Source organism: Aquarana catesbeiana, linkage group LG07, assembly GCF_042186555.1.
Source record: "Aquarana catesbeiana isolate 2022-GZ linkage group LG07, ASM4218655v1, whole genome shotgun sequence".
Lineage (NCBI taxonomy): Eukaryota > Metazoa > Chordata > Amphibia > Anura > Ranidae > Aquarana > Aquarana catesbeiana.
In genome coordinates, this window is record NC_133330.1 from 333,830,402 (window position 1) to 333,842,657 (window position 12,256).

At 40.2% G+C, this 12,256-nt stretch overlaps 1 protein-coding gene across 1 annotated transcript in view; it reads left to right on the forward strand.

Annotated features, from left to right (window-relative positions):
• The first annotated feature begins 274 nt into the window (after positions 1–274).
• The window catches only part of LOC141103844 (complement component C8 beta chain-like), a 40,455-nt gene continuing 28,473 nt past the window's right edge, over positions 275–12,256 (forward strand). The window contains exons 1-3 of the mRNA XM_073593881.1: positions 275–430; positions 7,961–8,105; positions 11,100–11,241. Of these exons, the coding sequence (XP_073449982.1) occupies positions 384–430; positions 7,961–8,105; positions 11,100–11,241 (334 nt within the window). The 5' untranslated portion in view covers positions 275–383. The remainder of the gene's footprint in view (positions 431–7,960; positions 8,106–11,099; positions 11,242–12,256) is intronic.

Genomic DNA, 12,256 nt, shown 5'->3' on the forward strand with positions numbered 1-12,256 from the left:
TTGACAGATCAATGGATAGCCAAAGCCAGTACTTTTTTTTTTTTTAATTAAACTGCTGTCAGATTTTTTTTCCCTCTACATACAATAGAACACAGATTCACCTTATTTACTCTCATTAATGTTGCAAATGATGAGCCTCAAATGCTTTACTAATTCAACCCCATTGCTTTTGTTATATTGATCTTTATATTGACCCAACTGATCAGTGCAGCACTTCACCACTAGGTGGCGCTCTGATATCATTAATATGGAAGAGGCTGTGTCCTCATTGTTGGACTTGCTGAATTTGGTCACTTTAGTTTAACTTTCTACTTTGTGTGACACTAATAAATCTAAGAGAGCAGAGGAGGCTGAAACCGAAGAGAGCATTGCACGGTCCTATCATGTTATTTTATACTGTCCTCCTGAATTTCGCCTTTTATTTAACCAGGTTAGTACACATTTAATATCTCTTTTTCTGATTAGAAGTGTGTGTGTGTGTGTGTGTGTGTGTGTGGGGGGGGGGGGGGGGGTATTTAGAATTGGGGCTATTTCTAAAATATATAGTTACAACCATAGATATATAGGTATAGTTGCTTAGAACAAAATTTTAAATGCTTAGAAAACCAGAAAGTACATGCCAAGTGAAAAGTAAAAAAAGTAAAAAAAAGTAAAAAAGTTTGAAGTAGTTAAAGACCAGAATCAGAAATTGTGATATTGGTTTTCTTCAGTAGCTAATGAATGGACAGGAAAATAACTAGGGAGTATTTACTTTAAATATTACTGCTACAAAATAATAATAATAATACAAATAATAGTTATAATTATTATTATTAGTATTGTTATTGTTGTTGTTGATGAGGATAATAATAACATTATTATGTACAACCATGGATAACATATAGGTAATAGTTGCTTAGGACAAAATTGCAAATGCTTAGAAAACCAGAAAGTACATGCCAAGTAAAAAGTAAAAAAGTAAAAAAAAAAGTTAAAAAGTTTAAAGTAGTTAAAGACCTTTATCAGAAATTATGTTATTGGTTTTCTTCGGCAGCTAATAAATGGACAGGAAAATAATAAGGGAGTATTTACTTTAAATATTACTGCTATAAAATAATAATAATTATTATTATTATTATTGTTGATGAGGATAATAATAACATTATTTTACAGGATTTATATATTGTTATGTACAACCATAGATAACATATAGGTATAGTTGCTTAGGACAAAATTGCAAATGCTTAGAAAACCAGAAAGTACATGTCAAGTAAAAAGGAAAAAAAGGAAAAAAAGGAAAAAACTTTTAAGTAGTTAAAGACCTTCATCAGAAATTGTGATATTGGTTTTCTTAAGCAGCTAATAAATGGACAAGAGAATAATAAGGGGGTATTTACTTTAACTATTACTGCTATATAAAAAAAAAATAATAATAATAATAGTAATTATTATTATTATTATTATTATTATTATTATTATTATTATTAATATTGTTGATGAGGATAATAATAATATTATTTTAGAGGATTTATATATAGTTATGTACAACCATAGATAACATATACAGTGGGGACGGAAAGTATTCAGACCCCCTTAAATTTTTCACTCTTTGTTATATTGCAGCCATTTGCTAAAATCATTTAAGTTCATTTTTTTCCTCATTAATGTACACACAGCCCCCCATATTGTACACACAGCACCCCATACTGACAGAAAAACACAGAATTGTTGACATTTTTGCAGATTTATTAAAAAAGAAAAACTGAAATATCACATGGTCCTAAGTATTCAGACCCTTTGCTGTGACACTCATATATATAACTCAGGTGCTGTCCATTTCTTCTGATCATCCTTGAGATGGTTCTACACCTTCCTTTGAGTCCAGCTGTGTTTGATTATACTGATTGGACTTGATTAGAAAAGCCACACACCTGTCTATATAAGACCTTACAGCTCACAGTGCATGTCAGAGCAAATGAGAATCATGAGGTCAAAGGAACTGCCTGAAGAGCTCAGAGACAGAATTGTGGCAAGGCACAGATCTGGCCAAGGTTACAAAAAAATTTCTGCTGCACTTAAGGTTCCTAAGAGCACAGTGGCCTCCATAATCCTTAAATGGAAGACGTTTGGGACGACCAGAACCCTTCCTAGAGCTGGCCGTCCGGCCAAACTGAGCTATCGGGGGAGAAGAGCCTTGGTGAGAGAGGTAAAGAAGAACCCAGAGATCACTGTGGCTGAGCTCCAGAGATGCAGTCGAGAGATGGGAGAAAGTTGTAGAAAGTCAACCATCACTGCAGCCCTCCATCAGTCGGGGCTTTATGGCAGAGTGGCCAACGGAAGCCTCTCCTCGGTGCAAGACACATGAAAGCCTGCATGGAGTTTGCTAAAAAACACCTGAAGGACTCCAAGATGGCGAGAAATAAGATTCTCTGGTCTGATGAGACAAGATAGAACTTTTTGGCCTTAATTCTAAGCGGTATGTGTGGAGAAAACCAGGCACTGCTCATCACCTGTCCAATACAGTCCCAACAGTGAAGCATGGTGGTGGCAGCATCATGCTGTGGGGGTGTTTTTCAGCTGCAGGGACAGGACGACTGGTTGCAATCGAGGGAAAGATGAATGCGGCCAAGTACAGGGATATCCTGGACGAAAACCTTCTCCAGAGTGCTCAGGACCTCAGACTGGGCCGAAGGTTTACCTTCCAACAAGACAATGACCCTAAGCACACGGCTAAAATAACGAAGGAGTGGCTTCACAACAACTCCGTGACTGTTCTTGAATGGCCCAGCCAGAGCCCTGACTTAAACCCAATTGAGCATCTCTGGAGAGACCTAAAAATGGCCGTCCACCAACATTTACCATCCAACCTGACAGAACTGGAGAGGATCTGCAAGAAGGAATGGCAGAGGATCCCCAAATCCAGGTGTGAAAAACTTGTTGCATCTTTCCCAAAAAGTCTCATGGCTGTATTAGATCAAAAGGAGCTTCTACTAAATACTGAGCAAAGGGTCTGAATACTTAGGACCATGTGATATTTCAGTTTTTCTTTTTTAATAAATCTGCAAGAATGTCAACAATTCTGTGTTTTTCTGTCAATATGAAGTGCTGTGTGTACATTAATGAGGAAAAAAATGAACTACCACTTCCAACAGCTCATTCCCCACAGTTATAACCTTTTGTACCACCTGCCCCACCCTATTAGATTGTAAGCTCTTCTGCGCAGGGTCCTCTTAATCCTCTCGTATTTTATTGTATTATAACTGTATTGTCTCACTTTTATATTGTAAAGCGCTGCGTAAACTGTTGGCGCTATATAAATTCTGTATAGTAATAATAATAATAACTTAAATGATTTTAGCAAATGGCTGCAATATAACAAAGAGTGAAAAATTTAAGGGGGTCTGAATACTTTCCGTCTCCAATGTAGGTATAGTTGCTTAGGACAAAATTGCAAATGCTTAGAAAACCAGAAAGTACATGTCAAGTAAAAAGTAAAAAAGGAAAAAAAAAAAAGGAAAAAAATAAAAAAGTTTAAAGTGGTTAAAGACCTTCATCAGAAATTGTGTTATTGGTTTTCTTCAGCAGCTAATAAATGGACAGGAAAATAATAAGGGAGTATTTACTTTAAATATTACTGCTATAAAATAATATTAATAATAATTAGTATTATCATTATTATTGTTGATGGGGATAATAATAATATTATTTAACAGGATTTATATAGCACCAACAATTTGTGCCGTTCTATACAGCATGATAATAAAAATAATAATAATAAATAAATAAATAATAATAATAATAAGGTTTTATTAAAGTGACAATAAACTCATATTTGTTTTACTGTACATCAATCATTCTAAAATATTAAGTCAGTGTGCCGCAGCTTAAAGGTGGGCAGGAAAGGGTGACTATGTTTACATACACAAGGGGGGGGGGGGCATGGGGAACGAATGTAGCCATCCTAGAAAAAGAAGTCAGAGGATAGCAGAAAAAAGTTTGCATTTGAGAGATGAAACAAAGGAAGAAAGAGATAGATGGTACATTCTACTTATATTTACATTTTTATTATATATTATATTTAAATGTATTTAATTTTTTTTTCTATAAAAAATGTGAGTTTGGTGTTCTTTTTAACATATCTTTTTATAACCAAAAGAAAACGTAACGCCGCTACAATCTAATAATATATAAATACATTCACACTACGTGTGGTTTCCGCGTGTCGTGCATGGGGCAGCCCGTTTTACTTTTTTTTTGGGGCTGTCCTGTGTGTGCTTTTCACCCAAAAGCAGCTCCTACTCCTTTTTAGGTGACAAGCTTCATGCGATTTTTTTTTTTTAAAGGCACGATTTGCGGTGATTGCAGCGCGATTGTTTGCCATACTAGTGGCAAAATTGTACCACGTGTGGGGGGGGTGCCATTTTAGAATGAATGGCGCCCAAAAAGGGGGTTGCGCATTTTGCAGCGATTGCCGCACGACTTGAAATCGCAGGGAGAATCGCAGCAGTTCCGTCCACGATTACAAATCGCCAAAGTGTGAATGGGGCCTAATAGACAAAATGGCAGATGTTCAGAAGTACATGCAAAAAAATATTTTTAAAGTGGTTGGAGACCTTCCTTAGAAATGATGGTTTCGTTTTTCTTTGGCAGCTGGGAAGGATCAGCAATCACGTGGGCCACTGTGATTGGATGTGACAGTGGTCAGTAGATCGGGAGCTGGTCCTACGGCTACTGATTGTTAGTGGGCACTGAGAGCTGTCTTTGGCTCGTTCCCTGTGTTGGGGTGGCACTCTTGGCACAAAAACATTGGCAGTCCAATGATGTAGATGTGTGGCGTGTCAGCATAAAGCCCACCCTTTTGCTGCTGCACATAAATATTATGCAAACAACAAGACTACTACAAATAATTTTAATACTAATAATAACACAAATAATAATAACAACAATACTACTAATAATAATAACAACAATGATAACAATACTACTACTATTACTACTACTAATAATAATAATAATATTAATATAAACAATAATAACAACACCACTACTACTAATAATATTAATACTAATAATTTTACAAATAATATTAATACCAACAACAATGCTAATACTACAAATAATAGCAACAATAACAATACTGCTACTACTAATAATAATAATATTAATATTAATAAAAACAATAATAACAATACTACTACTAATAATGTTATATAAATAATAATACAACTAATAATAATAATAACAATACTACTACTACTAATCATAAATACTGCTACTACTACTACTACTATTACTACTACTACTACTACTACTACTACTAATAATAATATTAATAAAAACAATAATAACAATAATAATAACAATAATAATAATAATTTTAATACTATTAACAATACAAATAATAATAATAATAACAACAACACTAATAATTTTATATAAAAAATAATACAACAAATAATAATAATAACAATACTACTAATCATAATAACAATACTGCTACTACTACTACTATTACTACTACTACTACTAACAATAATAATAATAATATTAATAAAAACAATAATAACAATATTAATAATAATAATAATTTTAATACTATTAACAATACAAACAATAATAATAACAACACTACTAATACTAATAATAGCAACAATAACAATACTATTACTACTACTAATAATAATAAAATCAACAACAGCATTCGGGGGGGGGGGGCACAGATATGTGATACTTCAAGAGTCAGCTGAAAAGAGACTGGCAAAGATTATCAACTCTGCAACCAAGAGATGGGGAGGGATACAGGTCACTGGAGAGGCGACTGGACACCCACAGAGCCGATTACCCCACCAACTGCTGCCCCTCCAAAAGACCCCCACTGACAGAACCCCCCAACTACTGCCCCCTCCCACCACCGACTGTCCCCTATTCATACCCCTTGAAATGTTCACATTTTGTCATGTTACAACCAACATTATTAATGTATTTTATTGGGATTTTATGTGATAGACCAACATAAAATTCACATAATTGTGAATTGGAAGGAAAATGATAAATGGTTTTCAAAATTTTGTATTCAGCCCCCCGGAGTCAATACTTTGTAGAACCGCCTTTCACTGCAATTACAGCTGTAAGTCTTTTTGGGGATGTCTCTACCAGCTTTGCACATCTAGAGAGGGACATTTTTGCCCATTCTTCTTTGCAAAATATCTCAAGTTCTGTCAGATTGGATGGAGAGCGTCTGTGAACAGCAATTTTCAAGTCTTGCCACAGATTCTCATTTGGATTTAGGTCTGGACTTTGACTGGGCCATTCTAACACATGAATATGCTTTGATCTAAACCATTCCATTGTAGCTCTGGCTGTATGTTTGGGGTCGTTGTCCTGCTGGAAGTTGAACCTCCGCCCCAGTCTCAATTCTTTTGCAGACTCTAATGCCGCGTACACACAGGCAAACTTTTCAACCAGACTGGTCCGACGGGACGAATCCGTCAGACAATCTGACCGTGTGTGGGCTTCATCGGACCTGCAGCGGACTTTTTCGGTCGAAAATCAGACGGACTTTAGATTTGGAACATGTTTCAAATCTTTCCGACGGACTCGAGTCCGGCTGAAAAATCGTCTGTATGCTAATCTGATGGACGAAAACCGACGCTAGGGCAGCTATTGGCTACTGGCTATGAACTTCCTTATTTTAGTCCGGTCGTACGTCATCACGTACAAATCCGTCGGACTTTGGTGTGATCGTGTGTAGGCAAGTCCTTTCGTTCAAAAGTCCGTCGGAAGTCCATCTTCAAGACCGTCAGACCTTTGATGCCAAAAAGTCCGCCCATGTGTACACGGCACCACAGGTTTTCTTTGTCCTGTGTTTGGCTCCATCCATCTTCCCATCAACTCTGACCAGCTTCCCTGTCCCTGCTGAAGAAAAGCATCCCCACAATATGATGCTGCCACCTCCATGTTTCACGGTGGGGATGGTGTGTTCAGGGTGATGTGCAGTGTTAGTTTTCCTCCACACATAGCGTTTTGCTTTTAGGCCAAAAAGTTACATTTTGGTCTCATCTGACCAGAGCACCTTCTTCCACATGTTTGCTGTGTCCTCCACATGGCTTCTCACAAACTGCAAATGGGACTTCTTACGGCTTTCTTTCAATAATGTCTTTCTTCTTGTCACTCTTCCATAAAGGGCAGATTTGTGGAGAACACGACTAATAGTTGTCCTGTGGACAGATTCTCCCACCTGAGCTGTGGATCTCTGCAGCTCCTCCAGAGTTACCATGGACCTCTTGGCTCTTCTCTGATGAATGCTCTCCTTGCCCGGCTGGTCAGTTTAGGTGGACGGCCATGTCTTGGTAGGTTTGCAGTTATGTGATACTCTTTCTATTTTCGGATGATGGATTGATCAGAGATCCGTCAGATGTTCAAAGCTTGGGATATTTTTTTATAACCTAACCCTGCTTTAAACTTCTTCACAACTTTATCCCTGACCTGTCTGGTGTGTTCCTTGACCTTCATGATGCTGTTTGTTTCTTAAAGTTCTCTAACAAACCTCTAAAGGGCTTCACAGAACAGCTGTATTTAAATACTGAGATTAAATTACACACAGGTGGACTCTATTTACTAATTAGGTGACTTCTGAAGGTAATCGGTTCCACTGGATCTTAGTTAGGAGTATCGGAGTAAAGGGGGCTAAATACAAATGCACACCACGCTTTTCATATATTTATTTGTAAAAAATTTGGAAAACCATTTATCATTTTCCTTCCACTTCACAATTATGTGCCACTTTTTGTTGGTCTGTCACATAAAATCCCAATAAAATACATTTACATTTTTGGTTGTAACATGAAAAAATGTGGAAAATGTCAAGGGGTATGAATACTTTTTCAAGGCACTGTAGACCTTGCTGTGTTTTATTTATTGTCTCAAAGTAACAGTTCTCAAACAAGAGTTGCTATTATATTGGTATTTTCTGCACATGCAGTTGTGAGCTACAAGGAAGTGAAGCCAACAATGGTCTTACGAAGAAGCGGTGGGCGAGATCGGTGGCGAACGAGCCAACGCCTATAGATTGCCTGATGAGCAGCTGGTCGTCTTGGAGCGGATGTGACCCATGTACGAAAAAGAGAGTAAGTATTGAAAATTCTGAGTGTGGCAGGGAGGCTTTAACAGAGTACTCACACTTCTAATGCCCCGTACACACGGTCGGATTTTCCGAAGGAAAATGTGTGATAGGACCTTGTTGTCGGAAATTCCGACCGTGTGTAGGCTCCATCACACATTTTCCATCGGATTTTCCGACACACAAAGTTTGAGAGCAGGATATAAAATTTTCCGACAACAAAATCCGTTTTTTGGAATTTCCGATCGTGTGTACACAAATCCGACGCACAAAGTGCCACGCATGCTCAGAATAAATAAAGAGATGAAAGCTATTGGCTACTGCCCCGTTTAGAGTCCCGACATACGTGTTTTACGTCACCGCGTTCAGAACGATCGGATTTTCCGACAACTTTGTGTGACCGTGTGTATGCAAGACAAGTTTGAGCCAACATCCGTCGGAAAAAATCCTAGGATTTTGTTGTCGGAATGTCCGATCATTGTCCGACCGTGTGTACGGGGCATTAGAGTCCGAGTGGTCTAAATGTAAGCTCCAGAGAACACTCCACACAATTTACCCAATTCTCCATTGGAGGTGGACACATTATCAGACACATCTGCTGCTCCATTATCATTATAAATAGGAAAGCTGGAGGGACAGACCAAAAGAAAGTAAGCTGCCTTCCAAAATTCTTTATGCGGTAAACATTATTTAGCTTATGAGTTGAAGGACAATCCGCCTAAACTCCTCCCTTTGACGCGTTTCACTCACAATAAGCTTGTTGATAAAGATTTTCTACCAGTAAGCTCTTTGTGAATGAAAGGAGCTCAGGAGTCATGGCCAGTGCCAGGACAAGGTCATCTAGAACCATTGGCGAACATGCCAAACTGCACCCCCCCCCCAAAAAAAAATGTATGAACATCATGTGTCAGCATGCTTACCCCCTAAGCATTAATTCCCCCGCCTCTCAGGACAAATCCACCCCTCTGCTGAAATTCCTCCTCCCAGCAAAAATCATTGCCCCCAATCCCCCCTCCCAGCTCAAATCCTCTCTTCCTTAAAATCCCCCCCCCCCAAAAAAAAATATCACACTTTCTAGCACAATTTCTCTACCCCTCAAATTTCCCCTCCTGGTACATATCCTCTCCTCCCACTCCAAAACCCCCCTTCCAGCACAAATTCAACCCCCCCCCCCCCCACACACACACACACACACACACACATTTCCCTACTAGCACAAATACGTCCCGATCATCCCTACTTGCACAACACCTCAAATCCCCCTCCTAGCACAAATCCTCATCCCCCCCTCCCAACACAAATACCCCTCCTAGCACAAATCCTCATCACCCCTCCCCCTCCCAACACAGATTCCCCTCAAATAACATTTCCTAGCATACACACCACCAAATTTCCCCTCCTAGACAAATTATTACCCCCTGCTGCCCCAAAATTCCCCCACTCAACACAAATCCCCTCCCCCCCAATCTCCTCATGGCGCCCCCCCCCCACCTCACATGATACCACAGTGCCCAAGGCAGCCGCCCCTCACGCCCACCCCCTGTCCCGGCCCTTGGCATGGCCATCGTCTCACAAGCTCAATAATCTTTTTTAATAACTAATTGAAGTGTGAATAAGTTCAGAGTGGGGCCTTCTTTTTTCTTGGTGTGTCATACATACTAGCTAGGAGGAGCTGAGAGCCAGCACCGCATACTGAAAATGATGGGACTACAGACCAGTGTAGCACCCTCCTAGTTTAGGGCAGGCTTCTAGATAGATTTAGTTTTGATCCCTTGTATTCAGTGGAGCAGGGGTTGATTAAGTAGGACAGCTTTGTGTTTCACAGGCTGATGTTCTGCTGCTTCCCCCTGCCTTCTTAGAGGATTCTGGAAGTATAGTGGGAGGAAGAGCAGAACAGGCAGCCTGAATATTTATGGCACTCCAGCCAATCCCTGGGGAGGTGTGCCCAGGAGGTGGAGGAAGAGCCCATAAATAGTCGGAGGCCTGGGCAGCAGGGTGCAGTGTTCCTGGGTCCAGTCCGGCCCTGTGCAGGAGTTCTGCCCCCTGGGGCAGGATCCTTAAAGCTTTGAGAAAGACACTGAGGTCCCAGCTAGGCTTAGCTGGTGGGCCTATTTGCAGATTATGGTCCAGAGATCGAGTTGGGCTCGAAGAAAGCTCATTGGAGAGAGCCAGAAAGAAGCTGGTGGGAAAGCGCCCAAGTGTCCTGTGGTAGTGTAAGTCTACATCTGCAACACTAGGAAAAGCCTGGTGGATATCAGTAGGAGGCAACCAGTGATCTTGTGGCTAAGTGAGTAAATGTCCCCCATATGCTGAAGGGAACTGACCCTGTGTAGCTTTTAAACTCCTGAGGGTGTGCAAGTCACTAGAAGCATTAGGAATCCTGTAGGACATTCAATGTGTGCAGTACAGCCAGCAACTTTGTGCAGCAGTACAGCCAGAAGTGCAGCCAGCAGTTTGAGAAGTCCAGCCAGAAGTTGAGGATCCCTTTTCTTTTTCAATGTCCCAATAAAAACCCTAGAAGAACCACTAGACTGTTTTCTTCTATGTGATTGGCTCTGTGCACCCCAAAAGGGGGAAAATAGAACTAAATTCACCAGCAGCTCCTTGGGGGGGGGGGGGGGGGTGCACTACACCAGGAAAGGGAGCAAAGGGTTATGTATGAATGTAAGGGACTGCAAAATCCTGTATCAAAGTCACGTTTTGGTAACTTTGGTAACTCTACCCTACCCTGGAAGAGCCAAGGATTGGAACTTCTGTGTTTATACATCAACTTGTATTCTCATTTGAGACATATCACTTCCAGGTTTTAACCATTTGCTATTCTATCCAAAACCAAAAAAAAAAGTTTCTGGCCTAGATACACTTTAATAAATTCCCCCTACCTATGCCAATACCCATTAAAATCATATTCCTACTATAATATCCAGGCACGCTATTCAAGGATTGTTTTTAGAGGCAATGGCAAGGTACACTCTTCTGAAAATGTTTTTAATTTGCACAGTATCGGTTTACTCAAATGACCCAAATGCCACAGTTCCGTGGTGAGCGGTGTGATATCATAGACCGTGAGGAGGAGTCATGTGTGACCAGCAGCCTTTGCAGGAACAACAAGAGATGTGAAGGCTTCCAGTGTGTGGGGTCTGGTAAGAATCTATTTAGTGCGTCTGACCAATCACCATTATACTGTACGAGTTAGCATTGAGAACCGAGGGACCAAAAATCTCTTCACTTATTCTTCCTCAAAGATATCTTCATAAAGAGGTTAAAAGTGTTAGCCAATCCATCCTTATAGGGGAGAACCTCCTATAGTCCAGGTACTGGCCAACTCATACTATGCTTTGGTGCCCTTCAATTACATTGTGTAGGGTGGGTTATGATGAAGACAGAGCAGAATCATTCATGAGGCAACCTAGACAGGTGCCTAGCGCATGGTTGGTGTCCAAGAGACCCAACTTCAACCTTCATACTGCTGCAGTAAACCAGGGTGATAGCAGAATTGGTCAAAACTGTGCACCTGCCTGTCTCTTCAGAAATAAGGATGTACTGTTGGAGAAGAGAGATGACAGTAAAGACTTTGCAAATGGAGAAGCTTCTTCTCTGTGCCTTTTGCAATCCTTGTCATTGTCATTCAAAGGGATGGGAAAGCCAAAGTTGCTACCTTTCCCAGAGACCTGAGGGACCAAAAAGCTGTTCACCTATTCTTCCTCAAAGATGTTGTCATAAAGAGGTTAAACGTGTTAGCCAATCCATCCTTATAGGACAGACCTTCTGTAGTCCAGGTACTGGCCAACACATACTATCCTTTGGTGCCCTTCAATTGCATTTTGTAGGGTGTGTTATGATGAGTCCATAGTGATGGTCCATAGTGACATGATAGCATCACGCAGTTGCTGCAGATTTGTCGGCTGCACATCCATGATTCCAATCTCCCCATCCCACCATATCCCAAAGGTGCTCTATTGGATTGAGATCTGGTGAGTGTGGAGGCCATTGGAATACAGTGACCCCATTGTCATGTTCAAGCAACCAGTGGTGAGATGATTTGAGCTTTGTGACATGGTGCATTATCCTGCTGGAAGGAGCCGTCAGAAGATGGGGGGTACACTTTAGTCATAAAGGGATGGACCATCAACTATACTCAGGTAGGCCGTGGCATTT